The sequence below is a fragment of the Macrobrachium nipponense genome, chromosome 18, assembly GCF_015104395.2.
Source record: "Macrobrachium nipponense isolate FS-2020 chromosome 18, ASM1510439v2, whole genome shotgun sequence".
Lineage (NCBI taxonomy): Eukaryota > Metazoa > Arthropoda > Malacostraca > Decapoda > Palaemonidae > Macrobrachium > Macrobrachium nipponense.
The window spans coordinates 30,388,548-30,413,429 of record NC_087211.1 but is presented as its reverse complement, the minus strand read 5'-3'; the positions used below and the strand labels follow the sequence as shown (position 1 = coordinate 30,413,429).

At 42.5% G+C, this 24,882-nt stretch overlaps 1 protein-coding gene across 1 annotated transcript in view; it reads left to right on the top strand.

Moving 5' to 3' along the window:
• LOC135196538 (E3 UFM1-protein ligase 1-like) overlaps positions 1 to 24,882 on the top strand; it is a 234,187-nt gene that overhangs the window by 158,697 nt on the left and 50,608 nt on the right. Inside the window, 1 exon segment of the mRNA XM_064223385.1 lies at positions 17,933 to 18,099. Coding sequence (XP_064079455.1) covers positions 17,933 to 18,099 — 167 coding nt within the window.

The following is a 24,882-nucleotide window of genomic DNA, read 5'->3' as shown; positions in this document are numbered from 1 at the left end:
AATGCAATCAAGGCGAACACATACTGCAGCTTGTGAGTTGTGATTGTATGGGGTCCACTGAATTGAATGGCTGATCGATGTCTAAACACCATGTCCAGGGACCAAGTGATTGGAACCCTTCTAGAGTGGATCTTTGTAGTGCACAGGACCACAGACGAGAATTGAAAACTTATATACTGGAATCAAATCACGAAATCATAAAACAATGATTCCATTAATACTGCCTCGTAGTCCATGATTATTGTAATTGCAAGGCCTTTGTCTTCAAAAAGGGATGATAAATTTTTTAATTGTTTCCCTAGAAATTTTGACTGGGCTCTCAGAATGGATACTGGTAGTATTGCCAGATATATGAAATCTATAATTTTTGCACTAGGTAAGAGCAGTGTTGGGCGAGTCATTTTCATGATGCAGATATTTAAGAAAATCCACCCGTGAAGGTCTTGGGTTAGAAAGGAGGATCCTTAAACGACTTTCCCTCCTACTGACTGGGATAAAACAGTGGACAGATTTGGAATTTATCTCTTCACCTGTTGTTAAAGTAATAGGAACCAATGCCTGTTTGGCCAATTTGAGGCTATATATTAAGTAAACTGTTGGGAGAAGATGGTGCCAGAGAAGTGCATGCAATTGATACAAGAGATGTACCGGAATGTATTTACCAGAGTGAGGAGCAGTATTGGTGGGACAGAGGGTTTTGAGGTGAGAGTAGGTTTACACCAGGGGTCGGCTCTGAGCCCATTTATCTTTAACATAGTGATGGATGTTATAATAGAAGAAGTAAGGGAGGCAGTACCATGGAACATATTGTATGTGGATAATATTGTTGTGTGTGCAAAGAGCAGGGAAGATCTGGATATGAAATTGGAAAGATGGAGACAAGTACTGGAGGACAGAGGAATGAGAATAAGTAGATCTAAGACAGAACATATGTGTACCACCAATGAGGAAGATGATAGAGAAAGTATTTAGCTTGGTGGAGAACAAATAGAGTTGATAAGTTTAAGTATTTGGGATCCTTTGTTAATGCTGGAGGAAGTATGGAAGAAGTAAAACATTGGGTACAAGCTGGCTGGAAGAACTGGAGAGCGTCCTCTGGAGTTCTTTGTGATAAAAGAGTACCACTGAGGTTAAAAGGAAAATTTTACAAGACTGTGGTAAGAACAGCAATGCTGTATGGTATGGAAACATCAAGCATGAGAAAGACAGAGGAGAAGAAGATGGATGTGGCAGAAATGAGAATGCTTAGGTAGATGTCTGGGGTAATAAGAGAGGATAGGATCAGAAATGACTTCATAAGGGGGTCGACTAAGGTGGCGGAAGTATCAAAGGGAATGCTGTATGGTATGGAAACATCAAGCATGAGAAAGACAGAGGAGAAGAAGATGGATGTGGCAGAAATGAGAATGCTTAGGTGGATGTCTGGGGTAATAAGAGAGGATAGGATCAGAAATGACTACATAAGGGGGTCGACTAAGGTGGCGGAAGTATCAAAGGGGGTCGACTAAGGTGGTGGAAGTATCAAAGAAAGTGTAGGAGGGGAGGCTGAGATGGTATGGACACCTCTTGAGAGATGAGGAGCATGGTGGGAGACATACTATGGTGATGAAGGTTCAAGGAAGAAGAAGAAGAGGGAGACCAAGAAAGAGATGGAAGGACTGTGTGAGAGGAGACTTACATGAGAAGGGAATTGATGAGGCAGAAGCGCAGGATAAGGTAGGTTTACACCTATGCACTTTTTTGTTACAGGCACTTACGGCATGGGTCCGCAAGAAGCCACCAGAAAGCGCACCAAAAGGTAAGGACACTGCTGGCAGTGTCTGGTGTGGGCCACCAAAGTCGCATGGCACAGCCAGGATTTTAAAACTTTTGAAATTCTTGTGTGGCGTCTGGCGGCCTGATGAAGTCACACGAAACCGTAAGCGGTGTGGCATGGCGCCCCAAAAAGAGGTAAGAACCCTCATGGTGCCGTGCCACACCGCACCACGCGTGGCCCAGTGCGGGTTCTTACCCCCCGTGCGGGAGTGTTATGGCGTGATGTTACAGCGGCGCGTGGTGCCCTTCATACATGGCGCGCACATGTTGCGGGGCATGCGGCGTGCGTGCGGTCGTGTTACGGTGCCTCCCTAGGTCGATTGTATGGAAGGTTGCGGCGGAGGATAAAAGGGGCCGGACAGAACACAGGGGCATCATTTGCACTCTGACAGCCTGTCGACACGGATACCCAGCCACTCTCGAGCACTTGACACGAAGATGCCTCTTCGGAAGACTACCCCAGGCCTACCCGGCAGTCCCAGGTCACCCAGGACATCCAGACTGCATAACCGGAGGAGACGTCTAACCATGATGAAGAGCTGCCTGTAGAGCCAACCCTATCCTCACTTGTTGAAACCCAGGACACTGCAGGCCCGAGTGGTATTGTAATGCAGCTGAAGAAACGATACCCCCCCAGCAAGAAGGACATACAAGACTACCCGTTCACGCCAGAGGACAAAGAGATCATCATCGATTTCGTCAAGTCACACCCTACCTTATACGACAAGCGGGACAGGCAATGGTCCAATCCGAGGAGGAAGGAGGAACTCTGGCGTGAACTGGCAGCGAACTTTACCAATTGCATCTTCCAGCAAGTTCGAAAGTACTTCGAGGCTCACCGTACCGACTTCGGGAAGATAAGAAGAGGGAGCACAAGAGTGGGTCAGCTGCACGGCACAGAACAGCACGGGAGGAGGATGTCATGACTATGTGGGCATTCCTGGGAGGTCACATCGCCCACGAACCCAACTTATCTTATCATCAATAGAAAATTCAGATATGACCCATTTGCACATTCAGACTGGTACATTTTCATGCATTGACTTATCTATCACCAGTTCTGATACATTCATTGACTTCAACTGGGAGGTGTTGGATGATCTATACGGTAGTGATAATTTCCAATTGTCATCAGAACTGAGAAATATGAGCCAGTATACAGAATACCTAGGTGGTGTACCAATAAAGCAAATTGACCCCCTTTCCAGGAACTTAGTTATATTGAACTTGATGCAAAAGATATGCCAACAATAGGAGAAGCAGTGTTCTACTTAACAAGGTTTTTTATGTTTGCAGCAGAAAAGGCAATCCCAAAAACCAGTGGAAAATTGCATCGGAAGCCTGTTCCATGGTGGAATGTTCAATGCAAAATAAGACAAAGCCATGAGAGCAGCTTTTACTAGGTACAGAAGACATCGATGTGAATGCTACTTGATCTCCTTTAAAAAGGCTCTAGCCAAATTCAGATGGTAAATAAAACATGCGAGACAAGAGTCATGAGTACTTTTTATGTCAACAATTACCTGGAAAACACCTATGACCAAGATATGGACAGTTATTAAGAAAATAGCAGGAAAGTATAATACAAGTCCCCTCCCTGTTTTAAAAGTCAATGGTGACTTTATAACCAACTCAAAGGTGGCTGTAAGCAATGTTTTTGCTGAACAGTTTGCATTGATATCAAGCAGGGATGAAAATTCTCCATTCTATAGGGAGAAAGTGTTAGCAGAGTCTGAAACACTTGATTTTACCTCTTTTAAATCTGAATCATATAATATGCTTTTTACCATGGAGGAATTTTTATTTGCTCTTAGTAATAGTAAAAACACTGCACCTGGACCTGATGAAATTTTATATGAAATGATCAAGAGTACTTTATAGGAAACTAAATTTTCCATTTTAAGTATTATTAATAGAATTTTAAGGAGAGTGATTACCCTAGTGTTTGGGAAATAGCGACAGTTTTACCCTTTGTCAAGCCTGGGAAAGATACATCTTTCCCTACAAGCTATAGACCAATAGCTTTAACATCCTGTTTTTGTAAACTTATGGGAAAAATGGTAAATTTTAGGTTGGTATGGTTTTTAGAATCAAAGAAGATTATATCATCATCTCAGTGTGGCTTTCGCCGTATGACTTTTGCACAGATGTATTGATACGTTTGGAGGATGCAATTTGTCAGGCATTTGCTTCCAAGCAGCATTATGTTGCGGTTTTCTTTGACCTAGAAAAGGCTTATGATACTACCTGGAGGCATGGAATTATGAAAGTCTTGCATGAAATTGGTCTGCATGGAGAACTACCACTTTTTATTAAAGTTTTTTTAATTAAAAGATCGTTATTTTAAAGTCAGAGTAGTTAGTACTCTGTCTAATTTGAAAGAACAAGAGGAAGGAGTACCACAGGGAAGTGTGTTAAATGTCGCTCTGTTTGCCTTAGCCATAAATGGGATAGCCTCAAAAATTCCAAAAGATGTAATGTCAACAATGTTCGGTGATGATCTATCTATTTCGTGTACTGCATCTAAAATGTCTGTTGCAGAGCGAAAACTTCAGTTGGTAATAAATAAAGTTAACAGTTGGGCAGCTGAGCATTGTTTTAAATTTTCCTCTGCCAAAACTGTTGTTATGCACTTCTGCCGTATCAGAGGGGTTCATCCAGATCCAGATCTGTTTTTAAATGGACAGAGACTCGCATGTGTACAGGTAACAAAGTTTTTAGGCCTAATCTTTGATAGCAGGTTAACATGGGAAGCTCATCTCAGGAGCCTCAAAGTCAAATGCATGAAGGCATTAGATGTTTTAAAATTCCTAAGTCATACAAATTGGGTGCCTGATAGAAAGCACTTGTTACATGTTTATAAAGCAATTGTTGCTTCAAAATTGGCATATGGGTCAGAAATCTACTCATCGGCAACTACAAGAAGATTAGATACTTTGAATGCAGTTCACCATGAGGGAATTACAATTGCAACAGGAGCCTTTAGATCCTCCCCAATATCTAGTTTATTAGTGGATCCAGGTGAACTGCCCTTAGATTTGATAAGAAAATTTGCCCTATTGAAATATTGGTACCACATACAGAGAACTCCTGAGTCCTTAGCCTACAATACTGTTTTTAAAGGCAATTTTTGTATTCATGAAAGATATGCTTCATATCCAAAGTCATTTGGATACAGGGTAAAATGTGCCTTAGAGGAGCTCAATGTAATAAAAGGAAAAGTAATTCCAGCAAAATTTTCAAGATTCCCTCAATGGAAGTTGCCCTCTGTGAAATATTGTAAATGGTTTTCTGGTTGCAAGGCATATTGTTCAGGTGATATTCTTAAACAGAAATTTCTGTCATGCTGAAAAGCATGATAACTTGAGGCAAATCTTTACCAATGGCTCCAAATCCAGTGCAGGCGTTTGGTTTGGAGTGGTATACCTTGACAGTATTGTTTGTGGTGCACTACCAAGTTCTGCTTCCATTTTTACTGCTGAACTTTTTAGCATTTTAACAGCACTAAAGAAAATTGTAACATTAGAAGGAGATAATTTTACTATTTTTAGTGATTCCAAGAGATGCCTTGGAAGCTTTGGCATCTTTTAATCCAGTACACCCTGTGGTACTGGAAATAAGAGAGTGGCTGTATTTATTAAAACAAAATCAGAAGGCAGTTAACTTCTGTTGGGTTCCTTCACATGTTGGTATTGTTGGAAATGAATGAGCTGATGAACTGGCTAAGTCAGGTACATAAAAAAATTCAATAAATATAGCAATTTCTTGCTCAGACTACATTCCTGAAATTAAAAAGACAGTAGAATCAGTTTGGCCATTTTATTGGACAATAGAGAGCAATAATAAAATGAGAGAACTTACTGAGGTAATCAACCCCTGGCTTTATTCGTTAGAAGACCGTCGGAAAGAGACTGCATTATGTATGTTACGGATCGGCCACACACAGATTACTCATGGTTTTTTAATGAAAAATGGCCCTGAACCATTTTGTGAGGATTGTCTTGCTCCCCTCACAGCAAAACATTTAATAGTAGAATGTCCCAGCTTAATGTCAGCAAAGAACTGTCATTTTAACATAGTTGGAAGAACAGATGTTAAACTGGATGCCATAATAGGAAGAAATTTTAATGATAGACTTTTTAGTTACCTTCAAGAAGCAGGTCTTCTTGAAAAAATTTAGGTTAGTTTGGTCATGATGTTTGAGTTTGTGTATATGTGTTTGTATGTGTTAGTGTATATCATTTGCTTTTAAGTCTTTTACTTCGTTAAATTTGTATGTACGTACGTAAAGTTTACCTCCAATTGATATATTATTTATTGCCATATATAATATTTATTACCATATATAAAGTCTTAGTACTTTTGATATCTGTTTATTTCACAGAATTGTGTAGAATTTGGAAGTTATGTGGGGTGCCTGTGTTGCTTGTACTCTTGTTTACAATTAATTTGAAATAGGTGCGTAGGTGGGATGGGTATTTCGTGTGTTTTTGGGTTCTCTGTAGTTCTCTGACAGATTTTTATATAAACATATAGCTTTTTTAATTGACTTTTCCTTTGTCATTTCTTTTAATGATACGGCGTCAATAACCTTGTCGTTGCGGCGCCAGTAAGAACTAATAAATAAAAAAAATCCTGCTGTAACCAAGATGTTTGATGATGAAGCATGTGTTAGGGTGATGTTTTTGCCTCCTAATATAATTGCATTCATTAACCAATGGACCAGGAATCTGAGGTCTCTTCTGCTGCCTCTTGAAGACACTCAATGCACCAAAATGCCTCTTCTGACTAGTTTGCCCATTTCATAACTTCCTGGAAGTACAGAAGACAAAGGCGGAGGAGAAGGGGAAGGTTTATGAACCCTTTTCACAGGTTTATTAAATTTGCCCTATGTAAACAGTGAGAGAGAGAGAGAGAGAGAGAGAGAGAGAGAGAGAGAGAGAGAGAGAGAGAGAGAGAGAGAGAGAGAGAGAGAGAGTTCTTATTTTGCTTATTTTGTGTACAGTATATACCATACAGAGGATTCTGTGCCATTTATAAGCATATATGTAATATTCATTACCGTCAGTGACAAAATAAGGGGAAAAGTATACAAACTTGTCGTTGTACGTGTGTAGAGTTTATTTTTACCATATTTTTATCTACAAGGAACATGATGTATTACTGCAGATAATCGAAGAAATACCTTTTGACTATCCTTGCCAGAGAGTACTGTGGATACAGTTACTCTTGTATAATAGCAATTAGTAGAAATTTGCTTTATTAAATTCACCACTATGAATCAGAACTTCAGCAGGAGAGAGAAACCATTTATTATTTAGTTATTATATAAAATTGAAAGCCATATGGGTAAAACTTGCAGTTACATCCTGGTAACTGCAACTAGCATAGTAAGAAAGATATTCAAATTTTCATGTTCATTAATGAAATTTGGTCAGTGTTTGTCTCCATTAGGTCATAAAATAATCATTTCTGGGCTCAGCTCGTGTCGCTGCGCGAAATATCCTTTAATCTATTATTTCTAGGGTAAATGTACTAACACATACCAGAGAATAAATAAATAAAGAAAAAGGTCAGTATAACTGACTCGCTCACCCTCCAAGAGGGTGTCGGTATGAACACTCATTGGCCGAGTGAGACCACTACCACGAGCCAAATGCCAATAGAATTCTCCCACTACAAAATCCCCCAAGAGGAGAGCCGACCCACAGAGTGGGCAGCACTTACTACTACTACTCCATCCCATGCTGCCGACTGCTGCGCCTCTGGTGGCCATCCTTTTCAGTTAGCGCGCACGATACACACGTGCCATTTTCTTCTCTGTGTTTTTGTGCCCTTTCCTTTGGATTTTATTACCATGGAGCGTGCAGCCATCGCAGCAGCTAAGTTAAGTACTCAGTGTTTATTGCTAGTTGGTTCTTTCCGGCCCTGAGCACGTATTTGCCGTTTTTTAGGTATAAATACGATCTCTAGGTCGGAAGCATGGCAGCATGGTTCTGCCTCGTGGTGGGTCCGTTCTGGGTCGCCCATACCCAGAACATCCCCTTGCTTATGTACGCTCTATTTTATTTATCCGCTTTGTTTAGGGTACGGTCTACACGGTTTTGTCATGCATGCATGTCTTTTACCTTATGTAGGCTCTTCCATCCAGACCCTAGCCACGGCTCTTAGTATCGGCCTCGGCTAGCTTTGAGTGGTAGACTTGCCTTCGGGTTAGTCGTACACTCCTGGATTTTTTCTCCTACTATTTTGTTTTCTTTCTTTCATTTTATTATTCATTTGAATTATTTATGTGATATTTGTTAGGTTAGTTAGGCGTCTGGCTCGCTTAGCCTAGGTCATGGCCCATTGGGCCTATATGTTACCGCTCTTCAGCTCGGTTGCTTCCCGATAGCATCTCTCTGATCAGTTGGTTATGTTCTAGGCTTAGTTGTTGTTCTTATCGCCCCGTGGTCACTATGTTGATCACGAAGGCAGCCAGACGCCTGTCCAGTCCCTTTCCCCCCTCCCGCTCTTCCATAGGGTCGGGGGGGTGGGTAGGGACCGGCCCATGCTCGCTCCAAATACCCGAGCCTGCCTCCCTCTCTCCCCCCAGGCGGAGGGGGTCGGTAGAGGGACGGGACAGACCCAGACTGGACTCGACCCCTCCGGCTTCTCGGTCCGGTCGGATGGTAAGGTGGGGGGGACTGGCCTTTCCCCCTCCATTACTACTCCGTCGCTCCGTTACTAGCCCGAGTCTGTATGCCCCTTGCTCTTTCCCACCTTACTAGGGCTCCTTTACCACCGGAGACCTGGCATCCAGCGGAAAGGTGCTAGTCTACCCCACGGGGTGGACCGGAACATACAGTCGGTCCCTTCTAACCTCTCCGTTTCACTGAGTTATACACTCCGCCACGTACTGGACTTAGTCCGGTACGTTCGAGCTTTTAGGTTTAAGATCTATTATGTTAAACTATTAAGTTTATCTTAAGTACCTTAAACCATCCCCCCTCCCTTCGTGTTTCACCGGATACCTCCGGGGTTATAGCCTATTCAGGCGATTAAGGGAGGGGTTATGCCCAAATTTTTTCCGAGCTCCGGCATGCAACGGAGTTCTTCTGTCCTTTAGCCTGTAAGTGATAGTCTTTAAGATACTCATGTGTCTTTTCACTTACAGACCACCAACTGTGAGCATCCGGGATGCGCCGCCACACTTCAAGACCCATGTGGACACGAAGTTTGCCGGTCCCATGCTCCATGCGCGACTCCGCACGGGGACATCCAGGTCTGGTACCATGAAACGTGTACCATATGTTACGATCTGGTGGGCCAGCTTTTAGACGGGGTAAGTATTCCATCTCCGGTAGCTGGTCCTCATCTGTTATAGTGCTTAAGTTTTACAACAATCACTCTAACTTAAGGTAAATTCAAGGGGCCTTATAGCCCCTATAATTTTAAGTTATGCTTTAAGTTAGCTTTAGTTTTAAGTTATTCTTAAATCTAATCAATACCCTCTCTTCCAGGCGCCGGCCGTGAGGGATACCGCACTGGCAACCCTGCGGGCCTGGGTCGGCGGTTTCGGGAAGAACGCCGCCAAGGGTATGCCCTACATCCTGGAGAAAAGGTTGGCGGTACTAATCTTCCCCGGAGGCAAGGCGACAGGATACGTCGACCCAGTAGAGGCGGCCCCGACTATCGCCTTCATCCAGCAACAGCTGGCTGCCTCATTGACTGACCAAGGCCAGGACATCTCCTCGGAAGTCGCGACGCTGGATATTAATGTAGAACCTATGGTAGGTGTGGACGACCTGTTGGTCGAGGTAGGTAAGTTGGACACCCAAGGGATACCCTTGGGTGCAACTGCTTCTTCTACTCCTGCAACCTCTCCATCCTTCCAAGGCTTTACGAGTAACGAATTATATACTCCTCCTGACGCTTCAGTTAGACCCAAGGTCAAGGGTCAAGCAGTGAAATCCTTGACGAAGACGTCGTCGTCGTCTAAGAAGACGGCTTCGGCGTCGTCCTCTTCTCGTAAGTCTCCGGCTAGGAATCCCGGAGCAGAGAGATCTAAAGCTTCTGGGTCCGGCTCTAAGTCCTCGAGGAGTAAATCCTCCAGAGAGAGATCTCACACTCCAGCGGAGTCGTCAGTTCCGCTTACCCTTGGTCCAATTCAGAGCTACCCCTCCACCTCCGCAGCAGCTCCGGCTTTGGACTCCAATGCTGGTCTGTTACAACAGGTGGGCGACTTGGTTGGGTCTCTGAAAAGTAGCATGGAACAAATGATCTCTCGGTTGTCGGATAGGATTACCTCTCAAGACAGCATTATAGCCGGACTGAGCCAAGCTCCTCTAGCCTCTCCTCCACCTTTCAATACAGGTGGAGCCCAGCTTCCCCCGTATGACTCTCTACCTCCGTTCTCAATGAACAACCCTTGGAGAGTAGCGTCATACGCCCCCTTCCAAGACGGACTCATTTCTATCCCGGAATGTGGAACTCGGAGGATCGAGGACTTCGAGTTCTACCCGGAAGACCTTCAGCCTCCGTTCATCGGCTACGCAAGGCTCACCGCCTCAGCCATGACTCGGGATGATAAAGTACCGAAGGAAACAGTCCTCTATTCACGTGACCAGGCTCAGAGAGAATGGCTCAGGTGTCTAGAGGACATGGATTGTTCCAATACGAAAATCCAACCTTTCAAGAGTCCGTTTACGATCTTTACGATGGATGAGAGTACCCGCTCCCTTTCCTGACAAAGATCGCGACGTCTACCATTCCAGCGGCCCACCCAGAAGGGGGACCCATGCCTCAACTGAAGGAAGCAGATCCTACATCTCCGTTACTTCCTTCAGCCGGAGAATTGTGGGAAGACTTACCCAACACCTTCTCAGCTGGCAAACTCAAACCGGACTGTGCTATGGAGCAGTTTGGTGAGAAGCTACCTAGGCTTCCAGATAGCCTTATTCAGGCGGAATTTGACGCCAAATCGCGGTTAGCCAGATCTATTAATTCCATGGCTATGACCGAGGTGGCTACCATAGCCTATGGGTCAGAACCGCTCTTCAAGCTTCTTACCAAATCCTTGACTCAAACGGTACAGTCAGATATGTTTGAGTTTGCCACTGCTAGGACGAATTGTAGGAAACATGTCCTACAAGAAGCAACTATTCGGCACGAGCCGAATAGGTTACTTGCTTCGAGCATCTGGGGAGCAGACCTCTTCCCAGAAGCGATGGTGAATGAGGTTCAGTCAGAGGCTACGAGGTTGAACCAGAGCCTTAAGGACCGTTGTTGGGGGTCTTACGGCCAAGAGACGACAAGATCTAGCAGCTAGGGGTAGGGCTCAAAGGAAAACCTAGACGGTTCCAGCCCTACCAGAAAAAGCAGCCACGCTTTCTCAGCAAGTTCCGGCTGTTCCCTTAGTGCAAACAGCCCAACCTTCCACCTCAAAGGCTCAATCACAGCCTATTTACGTTACTCCCCTCAGCCTCAGCCTCCACTCTTACGCCCTCTCTCCAGCTACAATCAAGCCCTTCGAGCGTCAAGCTTCACAGAAGTATGACCGCTCAGGTAAGGGAGGCAGAGGTAAGCGATCCTTTCGTGGGACGAGGATCGGGAGGTCCCTTTAATAGGGGAAAAACATTTCATTCGGGGAGGACGAGGAGGCTACCAGAACCAATGAGGAATTTCAGGTAGGAGGGAGGCTGTTTCACTTTCGCCACCGGTGGAACTTCAGCAAGTGGCTCAGAGCATTGTGTCAAAAAGGCCTGGTTGGAGCTGGTTAGTGAACCCACCCCCATCCAGACCTTTCCGCCAACTTCCTTCCAAGGAATTGACGGAGTATGCGGAGGATCTCCTTCAGAAAGGAGCTATAGCGAGAGTCAAAAGGTTAAAATTTCAAGGACGCTTGTTCAGCGTGCCAAAGAAAGGCTCACAAAAAAAACGAAGGGTAATCTTAGACTTGTCCCGCTTAAACTTAGCCATTCGCTGCGACAAGTTCAAGATGCTCACGATCTCGCAGGTGCGGACCTTACTTCCCCGTGGGCCGTCACCACCTCTATCGATCTTACCGACTCTTACTATCATATCCCTATTGCAAGACACTTCCGTCCGTATCTGGGCTTCAAGAGGAGACCAGACATTCTCCTTCAAGGTAGTTCCTTTCGGACTCAACGTAGCACCCAGGGTGTTTACGAAGCTGGCGGAAGTAGTAGTTCAACAACTCAGATCGCAAGGGGTTATGGTAGTAGCGTATCTCGACGATTGGTTGATCTGGGCTTCAACAGTCGAGGAATGCACAAAGCAACACTGAAAGTGATTCAGTTCCTGGAATATCTAGGCTTCAAGATAAACAGGACCAAGTCAAGACTCACTCCAGAGTCAAACTTTCAGTGGCTAGGCATTCAATGGAATCTATCCTCCCATACTCTGTCGATTCCATCATCCAAAGGGGAAGGAAATAGCGAAGTCAGTCAAGCAATTTCTGAGTCACAACTGGCGTCAAGAAGATCTCAGGAAAGGATCCTGGGTTCTCTCCAGTTTGCATCAGTGACGAACATCCTAATGAAAGCCAAACTGAAAGACCTAACCAGAATCTGGCGCTCACGAGCAAATAATCGAGGTCCAGGGACAAATTATCCTCAGTCCCTCTGATTCTAAAGAATCGACTCCGGCCGTGGGCGAAAGTCAAGAACTTGTCGGTGTCAGTGCCCCTTCAGTTTCCTCCACCAGGGATCACCATCCACACAGACGCTTCATTAAGCGGTTGGGGAGGATATTCCCAGTTCAAGAAGGTTCAAGAACGTGGGTCACCTCAGTTCCGTCAGTTCCATATAAACGTACTGGAAGCAATGGCAGTGTTCTTGACTCTAAAAAGGTTGCGTCCGCCAAAGTAATCCCACATAAAGCTAGTCCTGGACAGCGCAGTGGTAGTACATTGTGTAAACAGAGGAGGCTCCAAGTCACGTCATCTAAATCATGTCATGGTAGCCATCTTCTCCCTGGCGGACAGGTTCAGTTGGCATCTCTCCTCCACTCATATAGCTGGAGTGAGAAACGTCATAGCAGATGCTCTATCCCGATCAGTACCTCTAGAGTCGGAATGGTCACTGGACAACAGTTCGTTCCAATGGATTCTTCAGAGAGTTCCAGGTCTACAGGTGGATCTCTTCGCATCTCAAGCGAACCACGACAAACTCCCGTGTTATGTGGCCCCCAACCTGGACCCTCTGGCCTATGCCACGGACGCCCTGGCTCTAGACTGGAACAACTGGGAGAAGATTTATGTCTTTCCTCCAGTGAATCTTCTCATGAAAGTGTTAAACAAACTCAGGACATTCAAGGGTCAAGTGGCTCTAGTAGCCCCAGACTGGCCGAAGAGCAATTGGTACCCTCTCATTCTGGAACTGGGTCTTCGCCCTCTTCGGATCCCCAATCCCAGCTCTCCCAGTCAGTACAAACGAAGACTGTGTTCGCTTCCTCAGGGATTCTCAAAACCCTAACTTTATGGATTCATGAAGTTTGCAGCGAAAAGGGATGCGAATATTGACCCTCAGAATATTCTCTTCTTAGAATCCGATAAAAGAGATTCAACTTTGAGACAGTATGATGCTGCTGTCAAAAAGTTAGCAACCTTCCTGAAAGAATCAGATATTAGGATCATGACAATCAATTCAGCTATATCCTTTTTCAGATCCTTATTTGAAAAAGGCTTAGCAGCTAGCACAATTACGACAAACAAGTCAGCCTTGAAAAAGATTTTTCAATTTGGGTTCAACATAGACTTGACAGATTCCTACTTCTCGTCTATTCCCAAGGCGTGTGCTAGACTTAGACCTTCTGTAAGGCCTACGTCAGTATCATGGTTCTTAAACGATGTTCTAAAGCTGGCTTCAGAAACCAATAATGACACATGCTCGTTTATAATGCTCTTAAGAAAAACCCTATTTTTATTAAGCTTGGCCTCAGGAGCTAGAATTTCAGAACTGTCGGCTTTATCCAGAGATCCGGATCATATTCAGTTCCTTCCCACAGGGGAAGTGCTACTTTCTCCGGAACGTAGCTTTATAGCTAAGAATGAAGATCCTTTGATGAGTGGGAACCATGGAAGGTACTACCCCTTCCACAAGATGTATCTCTTTGCCCAGTTTTAGTTTTAGCCTTACGAGCCTTTCTATCTAGGACCTCCTCATCCTCATCGGGTCCTCTCTTTAAGAGAGAAAAAGGTGGCACTTTATCTATTAAAGCATCAGGCAACAAATCCTGTACTTCATTAAACAAGCCAATCCTGACTCTTTCCCAAAAGCACATGATGTCAGGGCAGTAGCCACCTCAATTAACTATTTCCAACATATGAACTTCGATGAGTTGAAAAAGTATACTGGATGGAAATCGCCGACAGTGTTCAAACGTCATTACTTAAAGTCCTTGGAAGCTCTGAAATTTTCAGCAGTTGCAGCGGGGAACATAGTTTCCCCTGACTCTAACTAATCTTTAGTAGAAGATCCAGTCCTCCTTTTCTACCTGCCTCACCGAACAGTTCGTGTCTATTCCTGCCTTGTTTCATTTATGGTCACCTGTTGTCTTAGATGCTGCTTTTATGATGATGTGGTGGGTGTCCCTTATTTTTTTGCTAGGGTACACCCACAATTGATGATGGATATTGATCTCGTGGATGTCATCCGCCCCTTATTTTTTATGCTAGGGGATACATCTTATTGTGATGGTTACGGGTTTTGTATATTAAGTCATATACATTCCTTTATATATTATTATTGTTGAGTTTGTTTTGTTCAACTTATTATGTAATTGCTCTAGAATTTTGATACATAGTTTTACACAGATACCATTTTGGTACATATTATGCCATTATTACCCCTGTATATATGTAAATTACCTTAAGTTAAGAAATATTATTAGAATTAAGTGTAATTTAAGCAATATTTCTATTTTGTATCACTGTGTATATGTATCCTTATTAGCAATTATATTCTTTTACTTTTATTTTATCTTTTATTTGAGACCTCTTTTATTTTGTTGATTTTGTTTACAATCTTGTGCTATTTCTCTGGTACGATTTCGCGCAGCGACACGAGCTGAGCCCAGAAAAGGGATTTTGACGTAAGGAAAAATCTATTTCTGGGCGATTGGCTCGTGTCGCCAGCGAAATCCCGCCCTACCCATCCCATCGCCAAGATTGTCTGCTAACTTCAGGATGGCCACCAGAGGCGCAGCAGTCGGCAGCATGGGATGGAGTAGTAGTAGTAAGTGCTGCCCACTCTGTGGGTCGGCTCTCCTCTTGGGGGATTTTGTAGTGGGAGAATTCTATTGGCATTTGGCTCGTGGTAGTGGTCTCACTCGCCATAGTGTTCATACCGACACCCTCTTGGAGGGTGAGCGAGTCAGTTATACTGACCTTTTTCTTTATTTATTTATTCTCTGGTATGTGTTAGTACATTTACCCTAGAAATAATAGATTAAAGGATATTTCGCTGGCGACACGAGCCAATCGCCCAGAAATAGATTTTTCCTTACGTCAAAATCCCTTTTATATAAAAGAAAGCACTTTTTAAGTGTTTGATAAAAAAGAAAATGTTAGGTTGTTACATTGTTGCTTATACAGTTGTGGTTTTGATGGTTATGGTAATGCTGAAGTTATCCAGACATATTTGTTATCCTTTGAACAAAGTAGTATATTATCAGTTGTTTTACAGGCATTTCCATTGTTTCAAAAATCTAGAAATGATTTGTAGTGTGTTCTGTATAAGCGAGGATGTCCACACATTATGTATTCACATGAAAATGCCCTCTAGTGCAGTGTATTGCTCTGTTTTATATAAGTGCTTTGAATGTGTTTGATTTTTTAATAAAACTTTTGACATTGATTGGGTTGATTTTTTAATAAAACTTTTGACATTGACTGGGTTGATTTTTTAATGAAACCTTTGACATTAGCTGAGTTGATTTTTTATTAAAACTTTTGACATTAGCTGGGTGTTCCTGCAACAAAGTATACTGCTTAATATGAGGAGTAACAATTTTGGCAAAAATGTTCCCTTACTTATGTGAGAAACCTAGTCATCCCTGCCCTCTGTACTTGTTTTGCTACATTTAGGTAGTATAAATAATCTGGAAAAGAATTCCAGTATATTCTGTGTAGGCCATGTATCCCTATAGTACAGCATAGTGTCCCACTTTATATTATACATAGGGCTTAACTTCGCGCAATTGTGTCTTATGCTTCGATTGATGCAGCCACATAAGTTATGGGCCCACTATTGTTGCATGATAACTTCTCTTAGAAACTTAGTCCTTCACCACAAGTTGCTTCCTTCTCCAATAATTTTTTCTATAAATAGTGCTGTACTGTCCTTGCTTCCTGCTGTACTCATTTAGTGTATTCAGCTAGTATTGTTTTGTATTGTATCAGCTTGAATGATGCAGTTTGGTATTCACTCGTTCCTCAAGGCATCATCATCTACAAGTGCTCTGTATAAATAGGGCCATTACCAGTTATTGGCAGAGTGACTCAGGGTGCTTAAAATGGCAGTAGTTGGAGGTTTTGAACCCCAGACAAACTGTTTCATTTACTGGGTGAATTTGAGAGAGTACAGGAAATACTGTAGATGTGTAGTTCTCAGGCCCATGCATTTACATATTTGCACTAAGGAATTATCTTCAGTGACTGAAGCCAAGACAAGTTGCTTTCCTCTTTGCAAGCTGGGCGATATTCAGTTCTCCAAGTCATAGTTTCATGGTTGAAGAAATAATGATGCAATTTCATTTTGGCACTTTATTCCTTAGAAATTTACGATTATTTATGCCCATGGATATGTAGTTCACAGTGTACTTTCATGTTTGCCTATAAAGTACACATATGTCTTACGTAGGCTTAATCTACACAAATTGTACAATTGTTAAAGTAAAGTCTCAAAATCAAAGGTTCTCAACATGAGACTCACTCCAAGGGGTACTGTGGGTTATCAAAAATGAGAGAGAGAGAGAGAGAGAGAGAGAGAGAGAGGCAGGGGGGGGGGGGGTTCCACTGCAATGTAAACCGACTTGCATGCCCATGAGAAATGTAAACCGACTTCAGTGGCGGCTCGTGGCTATCATTCATAGGGGTGCTGTTTATTAACTGCATAAACACACACACACACACACTCTCTCTCTCTCTCTCTCTCTCTCTCTCTCTCTCTCTCTCCCCCTCTCTCTCTCTCTCTCTCTCTCGTTGAGGAAGGCAGTAAAACTGCTACCGAAAGCTACCATTTTGAATTTTACTCATTGCCATTAATGCGGCTATCATTTTTTCCCATATACTACAACTTGCCACTGAGTTTATTATTCTGCATTACATATCATCAGTATCGTCACTAATTTTATCACGATCACTAACAATACATATTGGTTAAGCCTCGACGAATTTCAAAACAATTTCAAAACACACCTTCTCCCTCCAACAGCTAGACTAATACTGCTGCAGAGGGCAGTGCTCCCCTCCCCTTTGTACACGCGGGCTGGCCACCACATTATCCCCCTGCTAGCAAAATTAGAACTGCTGAGCACCGCAGTTCCACATGTTGCTTCAATTCATGTGCGTTTTTTTTTATTTACAAAAGCAAAAGAATGGTAATAATTTTTTAAGGATTATTGATAATCTATACTTAATCTCTCATATTAATGTATCTATTCATAATTTTCCGCATATATATGAAATCTATAGTGGGTGCTGCAGTTCCACAGTGCCTACTGACCAGCCGCCACTGACTGACTTACATATTTGTTAATTGGTGGGGATAGACTGAGAGTGTAATATGTAAATCATAACTTTCAAAGTTGAAAGAAGCTCCAGATGTAAAAGTAAAAAAATTAACATATGTATATGAGCCATTTTAAAACAAAATAAAATACAAGTTTAAATAAGAATGCTAAACAGACTGTAAGTAAGCTTCATCTTTATACACTTTTTCTGAAACAGATAATTTCATTTCTTGGAAGAGTTCCAGGTAATTAACATTTGCAGTAACAGTGATTCTCTAAATATTTTAGGGACAGTGATTCTCTTAATATTTTGGGGATGCAAATTGTTATTCATAGGGTAAAAATACTTTAAATAATCAGTTGAATTCTTTTAATGTTTCAGGTTCGGCTCAAAATAATAAAAAATCTATCTGAGGACATAACGGAACCATTATTAGCTATCCACAAGTCTCTCATCAGCAGTGACATGGAAGAATTCTTGGCTTTAATAGATGATGCAGTATCAGCCACTGGGATAATGCTGAAAAAGAAAGACAACAAGAAAGACCGGTAAGTCACACACACATACCCATACACACATATATACTAATGTGAATTCATTTTTTTAGTCAAAATCCCTCAGTGATCGACCATTCGTTGGGTACTGATCCCAGCTGAACACAAAGTAGCCAGTTTACCCTTAGCTGGCACTGAGTGCACAGCCCCACTAACCTTACATTTATTTGTGTTTTGTTTATTAGCATAAGTAAGTCACATTGATGCCTAACAGCAAACCAAAAATGGAAGAAGATTGAAATTGAAAAAAGGATAGAGATGATGAACTTGAGCCAAAGTCTGAAGAGTATTCTGTAGACCTTGCTCTTAGCAAGCTCAAAAATTGTCTGCATCCATGATCCCACTAAGGAGTTCCTTGCACCAAAGTCTACATTCTATGCAATATAACAACATTAACCCTTAAACGCCGAAGGGGTATATTAAAAATCGTCTTCCGTGTGCCGAGGGGGTCTCGGAGTGAGCGCCGAAGCGAAAAAAATATTTTTTTCAAAAAATCACAGCGCGCTTAGTTTTCAAGATTAAGAGTTTTTTTTTTTTTTCTTTTTTTTTTTTTTTTTTTTTTTCTTTTTTTTTTTTGCCTGAAGTTTAGTATGCAACCATCAGAAATGAAAAACATTATCATTATCATATATAAATAATGCGATATATGATAGCGCAAAAACAAATTTTCATATATGATTGTATTCAAATTGCGCTATGCGCAAAACGGTTAAAGGTAACGAGTTAATTTTTTTCATTGTAATGTACACTAAATTGCGATCATTTTGGTATATAACACATTGTAAAACGATAAAATCAACACAGAGAAAATATTATCACAAAATGATACATGAATTTGTAACGCGCAGATGTAAAAAAATATTTTAATCAAAAATTCACCATAAATCTAAATATTGTCGTAGAGACTTCCAATGTGTTTCAAAATGAAGACAAATGATTGATTATTACTATACTTTAAGAGTATTAGCTTACAATTGCAGTTTTCGACAATATCTGACGAGTTAAAGTTGACCGAATGTAGAATTTTTTTATATATTTTTTTTATATGCAATTATTTCGAAAATTAAAAAAGCTACAACCTTCAAATATTTTTCGTTTTATTCTACATGGAATTGCGCACATTTTCATATATAAAACTCTATGAAATGCCTAATATGAAATGGAGCAAATATTCCGAGAATGCGACATACGCATTTCGGAGATTTGCGGCGGAGAATCCGCGCGCGGAGGGAAGGAAAGTTTTTTTTTTTTTTAATTCACCATAAATCTAAATATTGTGCTAGAGACTTCGAATATGTTTCAAAATGAAGATAAATGACTGAATATTACTAGACTGTAAGAGTTTTAGCTTACAATTGCGTTTTTTGACCATTTCAGTAGAGTCAAAGTTGACCGAACGTTATTTTTTTTTCTATTTATCGTGATTTATATGCAAATATTTCTAAAATGAGAAAAGCTACAACCTTCAATTATTTGTTGTTGTATTCTAAATGAAATTGCACACATTTCCATATGTAAAACTTTATGTAACGGCTAATTTAAAATGGTGCAAACATTACCACAATCGCACGTATGATTTTTTCGGAAGAGTTACCGCGCGGACGTAAAGAAAATGTTATTTTTTACATAAATTCATCATAAATTGAAATATTGTGCTAGAGACTTCCAATTTGTTGAAAAATGAAGGTAAATGATTGAATATTACTAGAATATAAGAGTTTTAGCTTACAATTGCGTTTTTCGACCATTTCGGTAGAGTCAAAGTTGACCAAAGGTTGAAAATTTGTCACATCATTTTTTATATGAAAATATTTCAAAACTGATAAAAGCTACAACCATGGGTTGTTGTTAGTTGTATTGTGCATGAAATTGCACACATTTCCATATATAAAGCTTTATGTAACGACTAATTTTAAAATGGTGCAAACATTCCCACAATCGCACAAATTATTTTTTTCAGAAGGGTTACCGCGCGGACATAAGGAAAAAGTTTTTTCATAAATTCACCATAAATAGAAATATTGTGCTAGAGACTTCCAAGAATTTGGTTGCAAATTAAGAAATAAAATGATTGAATATTACTAAATATAAGCGTTTTTAGCTTACAATTGCGTTTTTCTTTTTCGATCATTTCGGTAGAGTCAAGGTTTGACCAAAGGTTGAAATTTTGGCACTTATCGTTATTTATATGAAAATATCTCAAAACTGATAAAAGCTACAATCATGAGTATTTTTTTGTTGTATTCTACATAAAAATACGCACATTTTCATATATAAATACTCCATGTAACGGCTAATTTAAAATGGTACAAAAATTATGTCAAAGTGACGAAATAATTTCCGAGATGTGTCACCGATACTTTTTAGTGCGGTAAGAAAGAAATTCGCGCTTGCACGCCTGCGTAACGATTGTAAACAAAACAACACCTTGATCTGTGAGCTCCCAGCATCCCCCAAGGCGCGTGATTCAAGAGTTTTCGGCTGGTAGGCCTATAAGTATTTTTCCGCGAATTTTTAAAAAAACTTTTGTATGTCGACGTAAAATACGTCCAGTCGGCACCCGAGAGACAAAAAATGTCGACGTAAAATACGTCCACTCGGCGTTTAAGGGTTAAGAGGCCATAAAAAAGCTTATGTTCCTCAAGGAATGAAAATAGTTGCAAATTAAAGATCATTGTCTATTGAATAATTGAGTATTTGCTTTTAATTTGAGTAAATGATAAACAGTTAGCCTGTGATAGTGATTCTAGGGCCATCATTTATGAACAAACAAAACAATTTCATGGTATTCTCCTGAAAAACACCCCCTGGATTGAGTGTTGATACAGGTAGGGAATTGTTCAAAGCCAGTCAAGGGTGTTTGAAAAATTTGAGAGAAGTGGCATAGTACATAGATGTGAGACATGAGAAAGTTGCCAGTTTGGACAAAGATGCTTCTGAGAAATATGTTAAGAGTTTAAGGACTTGGAAGAGGTTGTGGGTTTTATTCCTCAAGAAGTGTTCAGTTGTGATGAGACAGGCTTATTTTGGAAAAATATGTCACTCGAGAGAAGTCATTGCCAGGATGCAAGCCAGGGAAGGATAGACGTACTAAAGTTGTGTAGGAATGCAAGTGGAGATTTGAAGCTAAAGTCTGTGCTTGTATTCCAGTCTTAGAACTGGAAGGTTTTTAAAGGAAACAATGTAATGAAAATGAATGATTCACAGGCCTGATAGTAAAGCTAGAATAACCTATATTATCAAGAAGTGGAAATATGTTAAATTTTGTACATGAACTTCCCTGCCAGATATATACTGCCGACAGAATTTCAAATCTCGCGGCACACGCGACAGATAGGTCAGGTGGTCTACCTTACCCGCCGCTGGGTGGCGGGCGTATGAACCAATCTATCTCTCCAGCCAGATTTTTTTCTGTCGCTGAAGCGATAACAACTGTTGTCGTTTCATTCCGATATATTCTTCATTTCTCGCTTGCCTGGAGATTGATTTGGACATTTTGGTGAAGTATTCGCTCTATTTTGGCTTGGCATACGCTGATTGTGGACCGTTATTGACTTTGCGCTGGATTTTCTTGTAGAATGTCTGATTTTGATTCTGTTTCCAAAACTCCGGTTTTGTTTAGAGTATGTTTGACTGATGGATGTAAGGTGAGGTTACCGAAAGCTACGGTTGACCCTCACACTATCTGTGTTAAATGTAGGGGGAATGAATGTTCGTTTAGTAACCCGTGTCAAGAGTGTGAGGTTTTGAACGAAGATGAATATAAGGCTCTTTCTTCTTATATTAGGAAACTTGAAAGGGATAGGGTACGTAAAGCTTCTTCAAGGAGTTCGAGCAGGTCGAGAATGAGTGAGAATGAAACTAACATTAATGTAGTTTTAGAACCTTCCTCCCAGGTCTCAGCTCCTGCTCCCCGCACCGAAGCCGTAGATTCGTCTTCGGAGGCGGCAGCCTCAAAAGCTTCCTTGTGTTCTAAGGAAGACAAGAATCTTCGTACTGATCAAGGTAAGAGTGTCAGTGATGATAAGTGCTGTGTACCCAGTGATGTGGAGGGTGCGTCTGACCGGCTCCTTAGTGCCTCCAGGCCTAGACCTCTTCCAGACTCCCAGTTCCAGTGGAGGAGGAAAGTCGAAAGCTATAGGAGGGCTAGGGAGAGCCCCCACCGGTCAGGCGTCCCCTCGGCAGATCCTGAAGTTCGCTCCCAGGCTGCCTTGGATCGTAAGAAGAATATTCTTCGTCAGTGTTTTTCGTCATCCTCTTCTCCTTCGCCGAAGCGTGGTTGGAGCTCTAAGGAGGCGTCACGCCTGTTGAAGAGGGCTGCGGAGGCTCCCTTCAGTACGTTAGCGTCCAGAGAAGACTTTTCTGATGTAGCTTCCTTGCAAGCAAAGAAGCCTAGGAGATCCAGTGATCGCCCTCCTTCTCCCGCTCCTCGCGCTGAGCTTGCTTCGGAAGAAGATCCTGGGGACTCTCCTTCTCGAGTGCTAGCGGGCCTACAAGCTCAGATCACAGCCTTGGCGGACTCCTTGGCATCGAGATCGCGTAGAAGGAAGGATTTGTCTCTCCCTATCAAGAGATCGAGGCGCGTTTCGTCGGAAGAGTGCTCTCCTTGTAATCGGCGATCTCCTTCTTTTGAGGATACTTCTATACATCGTAACATTTCACGAGAGGAACACCACTCCCGCTCGGAGGTGTCGAAGGACGCCATTCGTCAGGATAGGCGCTCCTTGACTATGAAGATATTTCCCTAGATCGGATTCCTGCCTCGGGTAGACGCTCAGCCCCTTCTGTTTCTCCTTCTTCTAGAGTTCGTGCAAGAAGAGAGAGTCGCTCAGGTCGTAGAAGACTTATTTCGTCGTCTCCGTCTCGTCTTTCTTCTCCTCGCCTTCTCAGAGAACCTAGGGAATGCCCTTCTGAAAGTAGGCGCGCTTCTCCTTCCGACTACTGTCATCGGGCGTTGGATAACGTGACTGGTAGGCGCTCATCGCATGGAGTTCGCTCCTCCCCTGTAAGACATCAAGAGTCTAGTAGGAGCCCTGCTCCTGGTAAGCGTCCTTCTTTTAGTAGCTGTTCTCCTGGAGAAAGACGCCTTGATCCTCGTTTGCTTCGTTCTCCTAGTAGGCGCGCTCTTCGTTCTCGAGACTCCCTACTCCTGATCGGTCTCCTCTTGCTAGAAGTCAAGAACGCCTCAAGCGCCCTGCTTCTGTTAGGCGCTCGGAGCCTTACAGACGTTCTCCCCTTGGTAAGGACCAAGATCTCGTCGAACGCCCTGTTCCGTTTAAGCGCTCGGAGCATAGCAGCCGCTCTCCGCTTCGTAGGCATCAAGAGCCTCTCAAGCGCCCTGCTCCTGATAGGCGCCCTATTTTTAGCAACGTTTCGCCGCTTGGTAGGCGCCAGGATTCCCTAAGCGCCCTGTGACAGATAGGCGCTCGGCGCCTAGTAGCCGCTCTCCTCACGATCGGCGCCAGGATTTTAGTAGGCGCTCTCCCTCTTGTAGTTTCCCTAGGGATAGACGTGGTCTTTCTAGGGAAGGGTCTTTTGCTGTTAAGAGTTTGTCTTCGTTTAGGAAGGAATGCGAGATTAGACAAGAATTTTCGGATAAGCATCCTTCTATTACGACTCGTCGTTCTCCTGTACGCCACTCTACTTTGGAATCTTCTCATTCAAGACGTTTGTCTCCTTCATCGCACTGTACCCCAGCTAGGAAATCATCTAAGGATTCTCATAAGGATCCTCATCCTCGTTCTCCTCATCCTCGTTCTCCTCTTCAAGAAGACCAGGAAGCCTCTGAGGAAGAAACTAATACATCGGCAGCAGTTCTTCGTACAAGAAGCTCACAGAGCTTCTCCTTCAGGAGTTCGGAGAGTCTTTGAGCCCTACTGCTCCTCCTCCTTCTCCACACTCGTTGTTCTCCACAGCGAAAGCAACGAAAGGATTTTCGTGTGTGAGAATGAAACCGACTTTTTCTATGAAGAAAGCGCTCAAGAGTTTCGGTTCATGGATGCGTACTAAAGAAGAAGCGGGGAAAACTATGTTTGCCTTCCCTCCGTCGAAGCTTTCAGGACGGACAGGATTTTGGTATGAGACAGGAGAAGAACCCTTGGGACTGGGCCTTCCGTCTTCAGCTGACGCAGATTTTTCGGCACTAGTAGACGCCACTAGAAGATCAGCTTTGAATTCGGCTAAAACTATGTGGGCAATGAATGAAATATATCACATTCTAAAAGGCATTTTTAGAGTCTTGGAAGTTTTCAACTTTCTCGATTGGTCCCTCGAGTCCTAGCAAGAAAACTCAAGGACCGGACACGTTTTCTCCGGAGGATTTGAATTGTATCTTATCCTGTATGGATAAATCGGTGAGGGATGGGGCCAGCGAAATAGCTTCACTGTATGGAGCAGGGTCTTGAAGAAAAGATCAGTATTTTGCTCATTTTTAACAAAGTCTGTCTCACATGCTCAGAGATCGTCTTTGCTTTTTGCCCCTCTCTCTACGCAGCTGTTTCCTAAACACCTGGTTCAAGACATTTCGAAGGCTCTCTCTGCCAAAGCTACGCAGGACCTTCTAGCGCAGTCTGCAAGGAAGGCGCGCCCTACCTTCCAGACTAAGACGAAGAAAGCTAAGCCGACCTCTCAGGAACCCTGCCCTTTCAGGGGCTTCTACCTCTAGATCCTCTTCGTTCAGAGGTCGGAAAAAACCAAATAGAAGAGGGAGGACTTTTACGAAGTCAATCAAGCCTCCCAAGTAAGACTCAAGTCCTTCAGACAATGGTAGGCGCCAGG